This window comes from Protopterus annectens, chromosome 3.part1 (genome assembly GCF_019279795.1).
Source record: "Protopterus annectens isolate FY-2018-M chromosome 3.part1, PAN1.0, whole genome shotgun sequence".
In the NCBI taxonomy this organism is placed as follows: domain Eukaryota; kingdom Metazoa; phylum Chordata; order Ceratodontiformes; family Protopteridae; genus Protopterus; species Protopterus annectens.
In genome coordinates, this window is record NC_056732.1 from 1,841,611,939 (window position 1) to 1,841,632,149 (window position 20,211).

Consider the following 20,211-nt stretch of genomic DNA (forward strand, 5'->3'; position numbering starts at 1 on the left):
CCTCCTCTCTGCTTTCCAGTCCTATTTCCTACGTGGCCTCTCTCATATTTCTCCTACCCGTAAATGTAAAGATATAAATTGATATTTTAAACTTCATCAGGTTACCATGTATTAATATGTAACAATTCTATATTTTATTGATTGCAGATGTTCTTTACTATAGCTGCCTTTCATTTATTGTATGTCCATATTGTAACTTTAAGCTTTATATTTGCTCTATTGAACAAAACTGCCTATTTTGTAACTTGTGCTTTTTCCTAAGGTTTAGGTGGAAAAGGGGCTTTCCACAACATATTCGGACTAACGCAGTCAACAAAATAAATAAGTAAATTAATTAATCAGTTAATTTAATTAATTAATTAATTAATTAATTAATTAAATGCATACATATATACATACATACATAAATAAATAAGGCTATACCCCAGACATGTTTTCTGGATAGTTACAAGATTGGGAAAGCTATAAACAATAGTTGCAGAATTTTCTCTGTAGCCTCTCTGTTTATTAAAAAGTTGGGAGATAGTCCAATATGTATCGATCAAAAATTAAAAACAAAACAAACAAAAAAAAACAGATTTTAGAAAATGCTAAATATGTTACTAAAGAAATATGTGGAGTAGGAATGTGTAAATGTAAACATTGTAGTTAGTGTTAGGTTTGTAGAAAATAGCACCAGTTATAGTTCAGTTTCAAAAAAGTTTTATACACCTCATGGGATGTTTAATTGTTCTTTCACATTCATTATTTATATTGTAGTTTGTTCTAGATGTGAAGCATTTTACATAGGGAAGCCAATATGAACACAGCTGCAATATAAAAAAATATACGCAGTGCATTATATGCACATAAAAGACATTTTAGTTTCATGTTACTGTTCACAAACCTACCGTTGTTAGTACAAAACCACACACATACCGAAACACGGCCGGGATATAAAACTATAAAACAACTTTATAAAATGGTTAGCACTTTCACATGTACCTCTGCCGTCTTCTTCAGAGGTACCTGTGAAAGCACTAACCATTTTATAAAGTTGTATATTGTTTAATAAAGTCATGTTATAGTTTCATATCCTGGCTGTGTTTTGGTATGTGTGAGTATTTTTTTTATTTTGCTAATAGTATACTACATAGCGTTAATACCTTTAATCATATTTGCTGGTGTCATGTATTTTAAGATAATGTGTTATATTATCATATGATTCATTTATTTTGGAGTTTTCATCATTTGATTTTATGTAGAGTTACTTAAACTGAATCATTCTGGAGATGCGTAGTCTGATGAAGTCTTTGTATTCAGTTACAGAAAATGAAAGTGCTTACTGTTTATGAATAAACATTTTTTTTGCATGTTTTATTTGATGTTCTTTATTGTTGGTCCAGAGTGGGCATGGTGTTAACAGAAGTACTTTTCATTTTTGTTCTACTGCATTTGGTGAAGGAAGACTTTTTTTTCTTTCAGTTTGGTATCACAAAGGATTACATGATTCCAACAATAAAACTGTGAAGTGTTCAGGGGAGGGGGAATGAATAGCAGATCACCAGGTATTACTTATTTCCCACAGTAAAGGCAGGGAAATGATGGCAAGAGGAACATTAAATCATCTGGGGTTCATTTGTCACACACCAAAGGCAATAGGAATGTTTAGGAGGAACAAGTGTAGTCCATTTGTATAGATGACCTCTTTTGTATGACGAAGACAGCAGTGTTATATGAAGGGGAGGATCAGTGTATGATGAGTAATTTCTTATTTTGTGCACAAGTTGTGAGGGTAACCAGGAGGAGTGGACAGGTTGATCACCATGATTGTTTATTTTGCATACTAAAGCTACTGTGATGATCAGAAGGACAGGGTCAGTAGATCATTAGTGGTTACTTCTTCTACTTAAAGGTGGTGGTTAATCAGGAGGAGATCTTAATAGATCAGCAGGGCATAGTAAGTCAGTGAGTATAATCAGAAGAAAAAAGAATAATTCATCAGCAGGTATTACTTTTCCATGTAATGTAACCAGTGAGGTGTTCTCAGGATAGATTACAAATTGATAAGATAATGTTATACTTTGAAAGCCAGGCCTCAGGTACTGTGAAAGAGGGTGCAGTACAGTGCAGTTACTTGAAATTGTGTATTTTTTAAAGATTGCTGTAATCTGTCAGAATAATTTTATTTTTGGACAGTACCAATAGCAAATACAGATCTGGCAGTACCAAGTTACAAGACCTAAGGAAATGATTTGCAACTTACAATTTTATGGTACTGCACATCTCTGAGTGTCTTCTTCAGGAGTATTTATGAATTGTTTGAAATGACTGAACTTTATCACATCATGGATCATTTCAAACGTGTACAGTGTATCGATCTGTACTGAGGTCCAATGTTCAAAGCATATTTTTGTGCTTTGCAGTTGGTTTCTGCAGATGTACCAGTAGAAATATTTCATCGATGTCCTTCAAGAATGCAACTGCAGTCCTTACATATGGGTTGTCCTGCCTCAGGCAGCCCTCGGTCGGCCGGATTCCAAAGTCTGGGTCCGACGTCGGCTGATGTCGCCTCCTCCCCGACGTCAGAGTGGCTGGGGTACAAAAGCATCAGCCGACGCCATCTTCCTCAGTCTTTCTTGCCACACGGTGCCCGAAGCAGAAGCAGTTCGCAAGTGCCGGTCGGTCAGCTCCTGTGTTTTACGTATCCGAAGTCATCAAAAAAGCTAAGTACCCCGTTGGGGATCTTTTTCTTGCCTCTGCCGATGTCAGAAAAAAATGAAAAAGTTAATAACTGTTTGTCTTGTGGTAAACAAATACCTCATAAGGACTTCCATTCTTAATGCCTCCCCTGCCTTGGCCCAGACCACGACGTCTCGGCCTGTGCTTGCTTCAATATGCGCACCCTCAGGCGCTGGGCAGAGTTTGCTGAAGACTTTTTTGGCGATAAATTCTCTTATACCATGCCGTCGGAACAACCGACACCTCATATTTCCAAAAAACGGAAGGACCGGGACCGACATCCCGCGAAGGCCCGTGACTTCCACCGACACCACGCCAAAAATTACCACGAGTGCATCGGTCTCTTCTGAGGCGGTTGTTCCACCGCTCCGGACCGACGACACCGCTTTACCGATCACTCCGGCCCCAGAGCCTGCGCCGGTGGTTGATTTTCCTCCAGATTCTGAAGCCCAAGATTTGCCTGAGACCATACCAGTGGACAAGGTTACTCCAGCACGTGGGGCAGCTAGGCCCCCTATGTCTATGTCTATCAAGGCCTACACACGTGCTAAGGCTGCTAGCCAGGCTAAGTCTCACCCTCCTAAAGCTTTGCCTCAGCCACTACTGATAAACAAATCATGTCTTTAGCTGCAGATTTAATTTCTTTAATCAGAGGCTCCCAGGCCCATCCTGACAGAGGATCTCAGCCACCTACTGACAAAAGGCCCAGTGTTGAGCATACAGACACCCTTTCTTCAGATGAAGCCTCTGGTGACTCTGATCACTCGGATACCCAGGAAGAGTCCTTCCAGGCCTACGAGGATTCAGATGCGGAGGATTCTATCCCCTCTGCCTCTCCTCCTGAGGATATTTCTTTTGGGGAAATTCTCCACTCCATGAGAGAGCACTTTCAGTGGCAAGGCCAGGAATTCTCCGATTCCAGGAAATGGCTTCGTACCTTCCTTAAGCTTCCCCAACACAGGCCTTTAGCTATCCCTCCAGTGCTAGATGTTCTGGATGATGTGTACTCAGATTCGAGTGCTTCCCCTGATTCTCTCCCCCCTGCTCCTGTCAAGCCGGACAGATACTACAGGGTTCCTGAAACTCACAAACATTTCTTTAAGGCCCATGCTGTTGATCTAGAAACAATTTCCCAGGGGGCCCAAAGGGGTGACAACATCCACGGCCAAGAATCCTTTGCCCTCAGACAGGGAAGCTAGGTCCCTGGAGAGGTGGGGCAAAAAAGTTTATACCTCAACCACACTTGCCATGAGAGCCCTCAATTGCCTTTTTCATATGTTTCAGTATCAGGATTTCTTGATGGATGATTTGCAGAAAAAGTTAGCCTTTCCTGAGCCTTTAGATAGAAAGGCCTTGCAGGATGTGGTTCACAACACACAGCAGGTTAGCAATCATTTTCTTCAGTGTGGATATGATGCATTGGAAGCTTCATGTAGGGCAGCTATGACAGGGACCGTCATACGTAGACATGCATGGTTAAAAGAACAGCCATTACCAGATCATGTTAAAGCAAAGCTTCTAGATGCACCTCTGGAAAAACACAAGCTATTTGGTGCTAATGCTCAGGATGTGTTGAAATCAACTGAGGAAAAGGCTAAATCAGTGCAAACAGTCAAGGATTTCCTCCAGGTTCAGCCTCCTAGGTTCAGCAGGAATTGGCCTTCTAAGAACTGGTCCTTTCCGGACACTGACAAGTTTCAAAGGGGAAAAAACAGGCGTGCCCGAGGAAGAGGGCAATACAGAGGCTCCTACAGGGGAAGCCAATGGCAACCAACTAATCAGAGAGGTGGCGCAGGGACTTCCCCTGCTCCACAGGGACAATCACAATGACTTGCCTTTGACACCGCCGACCAAGGCTCAAAGAGAAGCATCTTTAGGCGGAAAATTATCCTTATTTTCAAAAAATTGGCACATTTTAACAAAGGACAAATGGATTCTGGACATAATAGACCAAGGCTACAGGTTCCACTTCCATACTTTACCAACAAGACAAGGCATGCCAAACCTGCCACAAAATCAAAGGGCAGAGGCATTCGAACAAGTTTCAAAGCTGAGACAAATCAAAGCAATAGAAAAGGTTCCTCCTCAGGAACAAGGCCAGGGATTTTACTCAAGACTGTTCCTTGTTCCAAGAAAAGAAAAGCAATGGAGACCTATACTGGACTTGTCCGCTCTAAACACTTTTCTCATTGTACCAAAATTCAAAATGCTGACGCTACAGCAACTCCTTCCCATGCTGGGCAAGGGGTCTTGGCTGGTTACTCTGGACCTCAAGGAGGCATACCTGCATGTCCCAATCAGACACAGTTGCAGAAGATACCTCAGATTTCTTGCCGGGCCAGAGCATTATCAATTCTCAGCATTGCCTTTTGGCTTATCTACTGCGCCCAGAGTATTCACGAAATGCCTGGCATCAGTAATTGCACATTGCAGACTTCAGGGGATACAAATATACCCTTACCTGGACGACTGCCTTATACAAGCGGACAGCAAGCAAGCCTTGACAAAAAACTTGAATTATGTCATTTACTTACTACAGGCTTTGGGATACGCAGTCAACTTATAAAAATCAAGACTACTGCCATCCCAACAAATAACTTTTCTAGGAGCCAAACTAGACACAGAATCACAAATGGCTTACCTCACAGAAGAGAAGCAAGAACAATTACCACATTACTTCAAAAGCCTAGCAAAGCTCACCCAGATGACTGCAAGGAAATTCCTGCAGGCCCTGGCTTTCATGGCATCTTGCATTCTACTGATTCCACTGGCAAGACTACACATGAGAAAATTACAATGGTACCTAAAAAGTTTATGGTGTCAACACAGCCACAACTTAGAAGCAATTATCCCACTCATCCCATGTCTACAAAGGGAATTTTTGTGGTGGGCCCAAGCAAGCCAGTTAAACAAAGGTATGCCTTTCAACAAGCCTCAAACAAGCCAAACCATTACAACAGACGCCTCAGACCATGGATGGGGGGTGCACATGGAGGGCAGATGTATTCAAGGGCAATGGACTCCCCAGGAAGTACATCTGCACATCAATCAAAAAGAGATGTTAGCAGTAATGCATGCAATCGAGGCCTTCGGAAAATATCTTCAACAAGGTCATCTACTAATAAAGACAGACAACACCACTGTTATGTGGTACATAAACAAGCAGGGAGGTACTCATTCTTACCCCCTTTGCAGACTAACAATGACTCTTTGGGAAAAATCCCTGAAACTGAACATACAGCTACAATCCCAGTTTGTTCCGGGCAGGGACAATGTTCTAGCGGACAGTCTAAGCAGAAACATCCTGAATCCACACGAGTGGATGTTGCATCCAGACATTTTTGCACAAATAACTTCTGCATGGGGGAGGCCGGACATAGATCTCTTTGCCTCCCACCTCAATCATCATCTGAAAAAGTTCTGCTCGAGGTCACACCATCCACAAGCCTGGAAAATAGATGCTCTCTCATTCAGCTGGAACTCTCTAACAATCTATGCATTCCCACCTCTACCATTGATGACCAAGGTGTTACTGAAGATCAAAGCAGAGCAACTGAAAGGCATCTTAATAGCTCCAGATTGGCCAAGACAGCACTGGTATCCATTACTAAGGAGCATAACGTGCACCAAACCATGGCCCCTGCCTCAATGGTCTCCACTCTTGACGCATCACAATTACAGGACGGTTCATCCCAACCTGCAAACTCTGCAGCTGAGAGCTTGGAGGGTCCCATGATTTCTCCCCATATCTCTCTCTCCAAGGAAGTTCAACAGATATTATTGGAAGCGCGCAGACCTTCCACCAGAAAAACTTATTCAGCCAAATGTAAGAGATTCAACATCTGGAATACCAACAAGGGACAGGATGCATCAGTAATGAGCATCCCACAGATATTGGAATACTTGGCAGACATGCTGCATAATGGACTTTCCTATTCTTCCATAAAAATACACGCTTCAGCAATTTCAGCAAGATACAACACTGATCCACCTGTGTTTTCACATCCTTTGCTAAGACAATTTCTAAGAGGGGTAAAGAATATCAAACCTCCCAGAAAACCACCAGTGCCAGCATGGGACCTCAATTTCGTGTTGGAAAAATTAACTCTTCCTCCCTTTGAACCAGCAGCATCTTCAGAATTGCAATTTCTTTCCTGGAAAACAGTTTTCCTGTTGGCAATAACCTCAGCAAGAAGAGTTTCGGAGATGCAGGCCCTCATGGCAGTACCTCCATTCCTCATTTTTCATCAGGACAGGGTTTCTTTAAGAACCAATCCTTCTTTTATGCCAAAAGTGATATCCAGGGTGTCTCTAAATCAAGCAATTCACCTGCCTACTTTCTTCCCCAATCCTCAAAATAAAGGGGAAAAGCTGCTGCACACTTTGGACATTCACAGACAACTACACTACTACTTGGACAGAACAAAGGCCAACAGAAAGTCTGACCAACTATTTGTAGCTTACGCTCCTGGAGTGCAAGGAAAAGCAATTTCCAAACAAACAATTTCAAAATGGATTGGACATTGCATCAGATTCTGTTATTCTTTCCATGGAAAGGGTGTGCCAGCCAATATCAGGCCACACTCCACCAGAGCTACAGCCACCTCCACAGCCTTCCTAAGAGGGGTGGCTACAAAGGACATTCTAGAAGCTGCTACATGGAGCTCCATGCATACATTTTCCAAGCACTACAACCTCCCTTTATATTCCAGATCCCGAGCAGGCTTTGCTTCGGCAGTCCTGCAGGGCATTTTAGCTACACCATCCTTATCTTAGAGCCTACCACCCTCAGCTTGGCTGTGGTATTCAACCCATATGTAAGGACTGCAGTTGCATTCTTGAAGGACATAGTACAGTTTTGTACCTACCATAAATGTAGATGTCCGATAGATATGCAACTGCAGTCAGGTTTTCCCTCCCTCCTACCCCTCTGTGTATTAGGTCCACTTCCCTCCTTTTATACTTAGCTGGGGATATCTGTTATGGTGTATCTGTTTATTGCTATTGTGTATGTCTGGAATTTTTTATCCAGTTCTAATTTTAGCCTTCCTTGGAGGGCACCTGGCATCTGGGGCAAGAAACACTGTGGAAGATGGCATCGGCTGATGCTTTTGTACCCCAGCCGCTCTGACGTCGGGGAAGAGGCAACATCAGCCGACGTCGGACCCAGACTTTGGAATCCGGCCGACCGAGGGCTGCCTGAGGCAGGGCAACCCATATGTAAGGACTGCAATTGCATATCTATCAGACATCTACATTTATAGTAGGTACAAAACTGTACTTTTCAGCAAGTTTACCTGAGAGGATTAAAGCTTTGAGCTGCTCATAGTATCAGGCTCTGAGCAAGTCACCTAACCAGACATGACTATTTAGTAAATGAATAAAAATATGAATCATGATTTCAGGCTTTTCTTCTTTTTATACTTAACTCCAGTAATAAGAAAATGTTCTTGAAGATTACACCAGGAGCAAGGGAATTATCTGTTCAGTTTTGCAACACCTAGTGTGCCAGATGGAATGACTTTTTTGTAAAGCATATGTTTTGACTGCATTTCAGTGGAGAGTTTTTAATATTTAATTTCACTGTGTTAGATGCCAGTGGCATTAAGCATGATTATTTTGGAAACAAATGCTAATACTTTTTCTCTTTTTTTTGATTGTAACACAGTTTACTGTTTTCCTTGAAAAATGTTTATTTTTCATTTTTCGAGTACCAGTTTCTTTAACCTTGTGGTGAATATGAGGACCATGTGCAGTGTGTAGGGATCATGGAAATGGCAAGTACATCAGCCATATTGTTGGTAATTCTGTGAAGATAAAATAATAAACAGACCCATTAGCAATGTTAGATGTTGTTAATGGAAGCAGTACATCATAACAAGATGGCACTATGGATTTTTGATGTCACATATATTTAGTAATCAAATGTTACCAAACAATGTTTTAGTGCTTGTTACTGTTAGAAATTAAAATGGTTTGTATGAGGCACAATGATATACAGTTTTCAGTGGGAAACTTGTGGTGAGACAATAAAACCATTGTTGAACATAATTTTCTGAATAATCTTTTTTTTTTTAAGTCAACAGGAACAGGCTTTGCCCTGAACTACAGAGTCTGCAGATCTCACTCGGAAAACCCAAGGCTTCTGAATATGACAAAGCTTCCCCAGATATGATGTCCATCAGATGGCCATACCTGATGCAGGCTGAAACTGGACACATTAACTGTCTGGAAAGTGATGATGGGGTGATTAAGAAAACTGAACTTGAAATGCATCTGGAAACTAGTGCAGATGAACAGAAGTACAAATGGCTTAATGACAGCAACATCATAGGTCATGGACAACAAGGACAAAATAACACATTGACAACACATAAGCAGATATCTAGCGGAGAGAAATTATATGAGTGTACCACTTGTGGCAAGACATTTACAGGTGCAAAAAGATTAGCGATACATGAGAGTATTCATACTGGGCATGAGTCGGAAATGGATACACAGTTAGTCCACCTGCAACAACAACTATGCAAATATGACACGTGTGACAAGGATTTTACAGATAAGCATTTTGCAGGAAATAATATGAGTGCACACATTGGGCAGACTCCATATAAATGCACCCCAGGAAGTAAGGATTTTAGACATAAACGTGCTACATATAGACAGCAGAATATCTACACTCAGCAGAAACCCTATAAATGCACCACATGTGATAAGAGTTTTAAATATAAAAATACTATGTTACTTCATCAACGTATCCACAGTGGGCAGAGACCCTACAAATGCACAATGTGTGATAAGAGTTTTATACAGAAGAGTCACTTGGTAACACATCAGAGTGTCCATACTGGACATAAAGCCTATAAATGCACCATTTGTGATAAGAGTTTTAGTCAAAAAAGTAGTGTGGTAACACATCAAATTATCCACACTGGGCAAAAGCCATATAGATGCACTACATGTGACAAGAGTTTTAGTCACAAAAGCAGTATAGTAAAGCACCAGAGAGTCCACACTGGGCAGAAACCATATAATTGCTCCATGTGTGATAAGAGTTTTGCACAAAAGTGTCAAATGATAAGACATCAGTACACCCACAGTGGTCAGAAGCCTTATAAATGCACCATGTGTGACAAGAGTTTTATATATGAAAGTGTTATGATACGGCATCAAAGTATCCACACAGGACAGAGACTCTATAAATGCACCCTATGTGAGAAGAGCTTTAGCTACAAAAGCAGTATGGTAAAACATCAAAAGAGTCACACTGGGCATAAACCCTATAAATGCTCAATGTGTGAGAAGAGTTTCATAGAGAAGAGTCAAATGGTCAGCCATCAGAGTATCCACACTGGGGAGAAACCCTATCAGTGCACCATGTGCGACAAGAGTTTTAGACAAAAATGTACATTGAATAAACATCAGCTTATTCACTCTGGGCAGAAACCTTATAAATGCACAATTTGCGACAAAAGCTTTAGACGCAAATCCAATATGCTAAGACATCAGAATATCCACACCAGGTCGGTGCTTGGAAGTGCATATTTAGCACATATCAAAGACAGAAGCAAAACTGATTTCATGGGCTTTAATTATACCTTGACTTAGGAAAAGGACTATTTCTGTCATAGGTTTGAAAAAAACCTTAACATGTGGATAAATTAAAAGGCAAACCCCCTGTGAATGCACAAGAACTGCTATATATGTCATTGAGAAAAACAAAAGAAGAGCTTGGTGCAGTTGTCCCTGGATTTAAAAAAAAAAGTGCCTTAACCTGGCAAAGTCACTAGGGACATAGTTAGTAGAAAAATAGTATGAAGCCCTGGAAGGATGATATTGATATTGCCACAGTGTTGGGGTCTGAAATAAGAGACCCCACAGTGGCAACAGAAAATTAGTCCACAAGATAGTAAAAACATTGGTAAGCTAAGCAACAGGTTTGCATTGAAACAGTCACCCGAGGACAAAAAGTAAGTCACACTTTATTTTTATGCAACAATTCCAGCATTTCCTTAAGGCGTTACATGGTAAGAACAAGGGAGAAAACAGAAAAAAGAAAAATCTTAGAAATGGGCAAAGTGTCAGACATTGATTGCAGTCACAAAATTAAGATCATTAATTGAGTAAATAAAAACAAAACAATATGCAGATTAGCAAACATTGAAAAGGTGTAAAAATGATTCATTAAGAGAGCAATATAAAAGAGCACATGTATTTGCAACTTTAAAAAGAGAGGAGTGGACTTCAGAGAGGAAAGGAGACATAATATGGTGCAGCTCATATGGAGAAAAGAAATAAGTGTTAACTAGAAATTGTAGAGCAAAGTAAAAAATATTTGGGATGCATATAGGGAAAGACACACAGACATGGCAAATGTTGCAAAACAGAATAGTAGCACAGAAGTCTAATGTAGTGACAAGTAAGCTGTTTGATACAGAAATAGAGGAAACTGAAAATTAAGTGAGAGATCAGTTAGAAACTGAAAGATCTGAATAAGAATCCAAGACATAAATGCTACTTCAAAATGGTGATTTATTTAAACAGGTATAGCTTGAAGAATTGACAGAGGAAGCAGAGCAGTGTATTAGAAGAGAAAATAACTAAATAATCTAGTTAAATGTTGAAAGTAATAAAGATATTTCAGGAAGTTTTGTCAGACAATTATTTGAAAACCAAGATATGTCTATGCTGTGGTAGAAGAACAAAAAACACAAACTGTACAAGAAACTCATAACCATGTAGAAAATAGTTTTTGGGGAGACGCACTGGATTTGATAGAAATTGATACATATAACTATATATTTGGAAGACATAGGCTACCAAAAATAAAGACACAAATTGTTAAAAAATGTATACATCAAATTAATACAGTAATTAGAACTATAAAGAAAGATGTGTAATGTAACAAAAACTAACAGAGTACATTGCTATGCAGTAAAACTAATAACAGACAAGGTATTACCAAGAAAGCATAAATTAGTAAAGGAAAATAAAAGGGTAAATAGATCACCAACATGGAAACTTTGATTAGAAACAACAGTTAAGGAATGAAGTATCTTTATCAAAAGAGTATAGAAAAGGAAGTAAGCCTAAAAACTGTTAGAACACAGAAAAGGCTAAAACAAAAGCATATCAAATGCAAAGCAAGATTTGAGTTATAACCTTTCTAACAAATTAAAAATCTATTCACAGGGCAAACAAATACTAACATTAAACAGTAAGAAATGTAACAAAAGGATATAAAACAATCAGTTTAGGGATGAACCAAAGATGTTTTACAGGGGACTAGGAAAGAAAACGACAAATAGTCGAGACACCAGCAAGAATAGAAGCAATAAATAAATTGTGGAGGAATATCTGTGAGGACCCAGTTGAACACAAGGAAAGCTGAATGAATAGAAGTAAAAGAAAAAATAAATTCTAATGTGACTGATATGGATTGGAATGAGGTAGCTGCTACAGAGAAAGATATAAAGTTAAAGTTAAGAAAGGCTCCCAGCTGAAAAAGTCAGGGTCCCAGATGCGTACTCAACGTTTTTTTGAGTATTAACATTTGTGCAGCAGGATTTAGCCTTGAGTAAAAAAATACTTATATCTACAACCTGAAATGACACCAGCCTGACTAGCAATGGGGAAAATCATTCTCATATTTAAAAGTGCCTTCCTCTATTTTTGACCCTAAATCACCTGTGTGTTCCTTTACATGCTCTGTGTAGGCTAATTGTGTAGATTTTATTACAGTATTGTCATACAACTGCATAGTGACCGCACATCACTAGAAAGTAGTCTTTGACTCCCCCCACTGATACTTTGCTTTCTCAACAGCTGCAGTCTACTCACACAGTTCTCCCCACTCCTGCAAGCATTTTATCCTCTCTACCCTGGTGTCTTATTCAGGTGCTTAACAAGGATTTTCCAGTTCAAGCCTCTAGTGCCCTGATAATCTGAGCCTTCTCTTTTTTGTCTTTAACCCCCCTCACTGCCAAGCTCTTATCCCAGCTTCCACTCACTCTAAACAGTTTGTTTTTCTTAGTCCTCTCGTAGCTCCTTCTCCAGGCTAACCCACTCCGTTTGCCCTCACTACGCTCGGGCTCACTCTGCTCCCCTACCCCCATTCCCACCCCCACTTTCATTATAGTTGTACTGTTCTAACCACTCCCCCTTTCCATCAGCCTCCCTTCCTCCCCACCCCTTCACATCATTTCCTTCTCTGACACTCTTTTTCACTGTTCTTGCCATGTTGCCTCTCATTCTACAAATACTACTCCCACTCACTGTGACATTACTTCTTCTCACCCTCTCAAAATTCACTGCTGTACACTCACTAGCCCCACCAAAATAAATTCCTTAACCCTATCCTCCACTTCCCCCTTCTTAAGTCTTGCTCAAATATAGGTCCTTGCATTTTCCTTTATAAAGACATCCTGTGCTTTAAGAATTACTCCCTCCAAATTCTCCACTTTACTATTCACCTAATTCCCACTTCTATTTCATACATTACATATACTCTTCACTTTCTTTCTTTTGCCTTCACCTTTCTCAAACTATAACCAACCTCATCCACTCCGGAGACATCCATCCCAATCCTAGGCCCACAAGTTCTTTATGGCATAATTCCCCCATCTACTCCAATAACTCATATCACTTCACCTGTCCACTATAAACTTCAAAAGCTTGTGTAACAAAACCTCTCAGCTTCACGCCTGACTTTCCCAAAATAAAACTGACATCCTTGCCACCACAGAAACTTGGCTAAAGCCTTCCATTCAGGACTCTGAGCTTCTCCCTCCAAACTTTAGTATACTTAGAGCTGACAGGCTACATAAAAAAGGAGGGGTTTAGCCATAATCTACCCTAGCACACTCACTCTCTGTAGATTTGATGACCAAATCCCTCAATTTCATAATGCAGACTTCCTAAGGTTTGGAATTAGAAGTTTGAAGTGTGTTCGGTTGAACCCACTTCAGTCGAAGTCTGGAGGCCGAACGGCAACAATGTACAACCCGACATTGTCGAAGTACAAATCTCGTCCCATCTCAACCCATGTTAAAGCCCGTTGTGAGATTTATGGCGAGTCATATTTTTGACAATATCGGAATTCGACATTGTCGTTTTAGCAAAAATGGGTCAGTAATTCCATCATTTGATGGAGTCTGGTTCAACCTTCTCATGGTAAACCCATCCTAATCTCCTTCTCTGAAATCAACCACTCCAAGAATCTATGTATAATTGTCCTCTACAGCCCTCCCGAAAATGATATCCGTATTCTAGAAGATATTCTGTCTTGGATCTCCCACACCATAAAAAATGAAACAGTAATCCTAGGCAACATGAATATAAACTGGGCCTCAATCTCTTCCAAACAGTCATCCAACAGCATGAACCTCTTTCACTTTATCCAGCTCATTACATCCACCACCAGGTACAACAATAGAACTAATGGTGGATCCATCCTAGATTGGATCTTAGTTTCAGATCCCTCGAAGTTCATAACTTCAGGGACTGTGCCCAACTCTCTTAGTGATCAACTCCCTGCCTTTACAATCCATGCTGGCTCATCCATCCCAAAACATCACAACATCAAGGTAGCCTGAAATCTATCTAAATTCAATCCCACTTCCTTTAGCAACATCCTTGCAAATATTAATTGGACTGTTCTCAAGCTCCTCCCTTTAGATGAGGCTCTCCTCTATTTCAGTACTACCTTTCTTGTAGTATTAGATAGCCTAGCCCCCACTAGAACCAAAAGGATCAAAGCTAACCATGCCCCCTGGTTAACAAAAGACACTAAAGATATCATGAATAATAGGGACAAAGCCTGGAAACACTGACTGAAGTCTTATAATAATTCAGACCTTATTCTTTATAAATAGCTCTATAACCAAGTTAAAAAACTTATCTCCAAGGATAAACAGCAGTTCTTTTGTAACCTGCAAAATAACAGAACAAATAGCAGCCTATTCAACTCCTACTTTATCGACACTGTTGCCAATATTAATGTGTCCTTCTCTTATCCTCTCCCTCAGAACACTTCCTCTAATTCTCACTCTCCTTCTCTTCTCTCTCCTTCTCAGAATTCTTCGGATTCTCCTAATCACACTCTTCCTGCTTCATCTCCAAACTCTCACAATACCCCTCTAGATTACACACATAAAGCTAGTCATCCACAACTTTGTCTCTCTCCCATCCCCACCTCCTACATCAAAAAACTCCTTTTGAAATTAAAACCCTGCTCCAATGCAGCAGATGAAATTCCTCCTATGTTTCTAAAACTTGCTACAGACTCAGTGGCATATCTAATTAACAGATCTGTTCAAGAATCTCATGTCCCTGATCTTGAGAAAAAAAGCTATCATCCTAGCACTTCACAAAGGTGGCTCCTCAAGCAACATCTCTAACTTCCGTCCCATTGCTATACTTTCCCCATCTCTAAAATTCTTGACAAATGTGTAGAAAAACAACTACTAGACTACCTACTACAGTACAACATTCTATCCCCTACACAGCATGAGTTCTGCCCAGGTCATACTACTTATTCTGCATTAATTTCCTTTCTAGACACAGTAAATAAGGCCGTGACTCAGGAAATTTTGTCTCTACCCTTTATTTGAACTTGTCAAAGCCTTCGACACTTTCACCCTTTACTCGTCTCCCAGCTCTCTAAAATAGGTCTATATCCCCAGTCCATTAACTGGTTCTGAAGCTATATTTCCAACAGGGAGCATGCCGTTAGATGGCAGAACTCCATTTTAGCTTATTTTCACAACCCCACAGATGTGCCACAAGGCTCTGTTTTTGGGCCCTCTTGTATTCATTGTTTTCATTAATAACCTCCACCAAGTTGTTAAACAGGGCTCACTTGTCCAGTATGCAGATGACTCTACTATAGTCTGTTCAGTCCCTAATACAAATATTCTCAGGCATTTCACCCAAACACCTTTTTCACTGCAGAAAAATGGCTTCATGAAAATCACCTTTCCTTAAATCCCAAAAAGACTAAACTCATGATATTTACTCCCAAGAAAAAAATCACCAATTAATAAAGACACCTTTGATATTTTCTCTCTTAACTAAGATTGAGTTAGTTACACGTACCGAACTCCTGGGTATAATAATTGATGAGAACCTCAAATTCATCCTTCACATTCAAAACAGTATCAACAAAACTCATAAAAAAACTCTGGCTTCTCTACAGGCATAACAAATTCCTCCCTCTCCCCTCCAAACGTACTCTAGCTCTATCTTATCTCTTGCCTTCTCTTTCTTACAGTGCTCCAATCCTAACCAACCTCCATTCATCTCTGCTTTCTAAACAAGAGTCATGCTTTAACAAAACTGCCAAATTCGCAACTAACAGCTTCAACTCTACACAATAATGTATAGACCTAAAATAACTGCAAGGGCTAGAACTCCCACACTATCTACTTCTATTTCTACAGCTCACTACCACACATAAAGTAATTTAGAAGCCCCAAGACTGCCTTGCTCTTAGCTCCCTCCTCACCCTATCCAACCTAGTTAGAACCCTATGATCTGAACACCAGTTTCTTCTCCAAACTCAAACCAAAACTATTAACAGGCAAATTCTTGTACTCCTGGAATGTTGCCAAAACCTGGAATAACCTACCTCCCTCTATCCAACTACAGCAATCCCCTGTCAACTTTGTAAGTGCTATACATAACCACCTTCTCTCCAAGTGGCTATGTCACTGTGGTGTCACACAAACTGACATCACCTAATCTCTTCCCACAGAACCCTGGATCTTAACATCTTCCTCTTCTTCCCTGTCTCCACTTCCCTTCCCTCCCTCCTCCCCTTTTCTCTCTACTTCTCTGTCTAGCTAAACCCTCTTCCCCTATTTCCTCTTCCTCACTTGCCCCTCTCCTCTTTACCCTCTTTTTTCTCTGGCCTCATTAGTGTCCTACCCCTCTCCATTTCTCTTTCTTTCTCTCATAATTCTCTTCACCCTATTTCCTCCATTCTCTATTCTACACATTCCCCCAAGTGAGCACAGTATCATATTCCTTGTCCCTGAATGCTTGCTCTGTTTATGACTAGCTCCTTCCTTGTAATTGTATTAACTCCATCCTCAATCCCTCCCTTTCCTGACTCCGTATAATTCATGATTTTAATTCCCATGTAATCCATGTATTTTGTATATTACTTTCTATACGCTCTTTCTAGTATTACTACGTTATATTGTTTTCTGTTTTAAATAGTAACCCAAATTTTTATATCTTTGTTGTGATTTTCTTAGAATTTGTACCTATTATGTTGGAGCTTTTCTCCCTGGGCCTCCACTGAAAATGGGCTATCCTGGCCCAGTGGACTTTCCCAGCAAACAAATGCCAATAAATAAAGTGAACCTACAAACTATCATAAGAGCTATCAACCCATAACCTTTCTCATAACAGTATAAATGCTAGAGACAGGAATTTATGCACAGTATACAGTCATTTATCACACATTTATACATTGTGTTGTATTTACTATGAAAAGTGGCAAATCACTTTGTAACTGAACCACAAAACGTTACTATGTAGGGTGTGAGAATCTAACATGAGATATTCAGGTGATTCCCTGTTGCTATTATTGTTTTGCATTGTCCTCAATCCATTAAGTGGTTTATTTTATTTAACTGCCTAGGTCATGGATTGTCTGGCCTTAAGAAAACCATCAAAAGATATCCATCTACACTGTATGGTTGATCAAAATATTTTACAGTTTATGGGATAAACACCTGAAAGAACTACTGCAGTCACTTAAACCTCCTCAAAATGCATAAGAATGTCATTTGGTCTCAACAAATGTTCAAAAGTAACATTTGAAAGACAAAACTTGAATTGAGAAAGTATAAAACTTGATGTGAAGTAAAAGAATTTGAACAAGAAGGAGCATGCAAATGTCTGTAAATAGTTGAAGGGGCAGCAATGCGGCATGAATAAGTGAAGACAGAACTCCATAAAGAATATTCTAGAAGACTACGACAAATACTGAAAATTGCTTTAACATGTAAGAATTAAGGTCAAGCTAAAAATCGACTTGCATTTCCTGTTTCAACTTACAGCTTTAAACTTAATAGACTCATACATACTTAGTAGGCTGTTAATCTGAGGATCTTAAGAAGCCTATCCATACATTTCACTGGCCATTTTTAGCCCTTATACAGATCAACTGGCCCCAAAGAATTAGGGATAGGAAAGCAAGAAAAATGCTTCATACCCATCAAATCATATGTAAGAAGCAGTGTTTGCCAAGATTTATATTAGTCAGTGTAAAAGTGGCATATGCCTCCTTGAAATTGACAAAACATATACATCAGTGATTGGGGGATGGTATACATAGCTGTTGGCATCACTTGATCCATATGTAGTGAATGTTCTGAAAAAGTAGGTGTAAGATGACATCTTTACTTAAATTACCAGAAGCCTTTCAGGCACAGAAATCAAACTAGAAGTGGACAAAAACAGGTAGCAAATGAAAAGGAAAAGAAAGGGTACAAAAAACGTGGTCAGTAAAACAGAAAAGATGTGGAAACCCACAATTTTAGTAGGAAGTGCAGAGATCTATTGGAACAACATGTTGACCAAGGGTTGATAATGAGTCTCAGGTGAGGTGAATTTAAACAAAGAAATGAAAGATTAATGTTCCGGTTCACTGCAGCATTAAATAAAGATAATTAACTTAATATTTTTGTGTCATTTGGCTTGTGATGCACTAAAACAATAAAACCAATTCACAGTGTGATTTCAAAGCTATAGACTGTGTTCCTGTACACATTAAGGAATAATGTCACAACTGTACAGACATTCTATATACTGTACAGAACCATGAATGTGTTATACGTAAGTCTGCTAAGTTATTCATGGGTTTGGGAAGTTTGCCAGGAGACTATCATATACAAATAAATCCTGATTATAAGCAAAAATGGTTAATGTTCAAGAAAAAAGTATTGTTAATGGTAACCATTCGAAATGTCAGGACCTGCTAGAGCTAGTCCAGGAATATGGAGACTGAAAGGCCGAAAAATGGACTGACATATACTAAGTCTGAGATGCCACTTCTCAGACTATTCTCTTTTCTCTGAGGTATATCAATCTTGGAGTTGGTACATATATAAGTTTGGGGGTGTGGGGACTTGCCCCCCTGTGAAAAAGAAGTTAAAAGGAGAAGAGTGATCTTTGAGATATGCTGTCCTCTTGGGGTTTGGTCTTTTTTTTCTACTTGTTGGTAGTTGCCATTTTGAGTGTCAGCATTTCAAAAAAGAACAATCATTAGCTCTCAGGTAGAACTCAGCAGGTAGTATAGTGAACTGCAAGCTTTAGTGCCATCATAATTGAAGAATAGCATGTTTTTTGTGCTTTCTGTCTCCTGTTTAATGACCATCAGTCCTTCTCTTGTGGGACTTGAATATGTTTCTTTCCCAGACAGCTAAGACCATTCTCTGACGTGTAGAAATGCCATGTAAAAGGCATAGTCATCCTTCCAGACATCACTTTGGATGGGTGGTTTGTATCCTATGCTACCTCTATCAATTTGCCCTGCTTCTCAAGCAGGGCATGTCATTGGCCTTGTCCCAGTGTGGGGGCATCCACATTCTTTAAGGACAACTCTAATTGTGTACTGTTTGGAGAACTACCCAACAGTTATGCCCCATGGAGCCACATCATCCATGATGAAGAGCTGATGGTGGTTTCTAATGGTCTGTAACTTCTACTTTGGTGGGTCACATGTGCCTTTATTTCAATGGAGGCCTGCACTACCTCCCTGCAATGTGTGCAATTTCCATGCTTTCACTGCAGAGACAACCATCACTGCCTGACAGAGCCAAACATTTATGTTTATAGGCATGTGCTAGACTTAATGATCCTCAAGGTTTTTATAAGCCTAGCCATGCATTCCTAATCTCTGATAAGTTCTGGTACCCTTGATAAGTGTAAGCAGGGGGCTTGGGAGATGAAATATTTACAAGCAGAGGTCTCGGAGATTAAACATTTAAAGGCTGCCTGTGTCCATTAGAGAAAACAGTGCCAAATCATGGATGAATTTCCTGTTCCCCATCCAGTTGAACAAAGTTACACTTGAATTGGGTTAGGGAGGAACTCTGCTTCACATGAATGGGGAGCCTTTTGCAGAGAAGGGATAGTCTCTAAGATACATACCCCTCTCTTTCACTTTCTCTCTCCTGCAGGACCTACTTATATCAGAGGCAAGGTTTAAGTCTTTAGAACAGGTAATTCTTGTGCTATTTGTTTTGCATATATACAGGAGGTCCATCAGGGTGGAGTCTAACAATGAATGTCTTATATGCCAGGTATATATCTCCTCTCAACAGCCTGTAGGAGACAGTATACAGGAATGGGGCTTTGAGGTGGTCCGATTAGGACATGTTACTTATTCCCTATATTCTTTTAATGAGGAACCTCTGTGGACATTCCAGTTGTTGGATATGCCTGGTTATGTACATAACAAATGGGGCATTGTACTCA

The 20,211-nt window shown here is 39.9% G+C and overlaps 1 protein-coding gene across 1 annotated transcript in view; it reads left to right on the plus strand.

Moving 5' to 3' along the window:
* LOC122798740 (zinc finger protein OZF-like) overlaps positions 1-19,720 on the plus strand; it is a 76,292-nt gene extending 56,572 nt beyond the window's left edge. The window contains exon 2 of the mRNA XM_044067841.1: positions 8,801-19,720. Within this exon, the coding sequence (XP_043923776.1) occupies positions 8,893-10,329 (1,437 nt within the window). The 5' untranslated portion in view covers positions 8,801-8,892 and the 3' untranslated portion in view covers positions 10,330-19,720. The remainder of the gene's footprint in view (positions 1-8,800) is intronic.
* Positions 19,721-20,211: the final 491 nt, after the last annotated feature.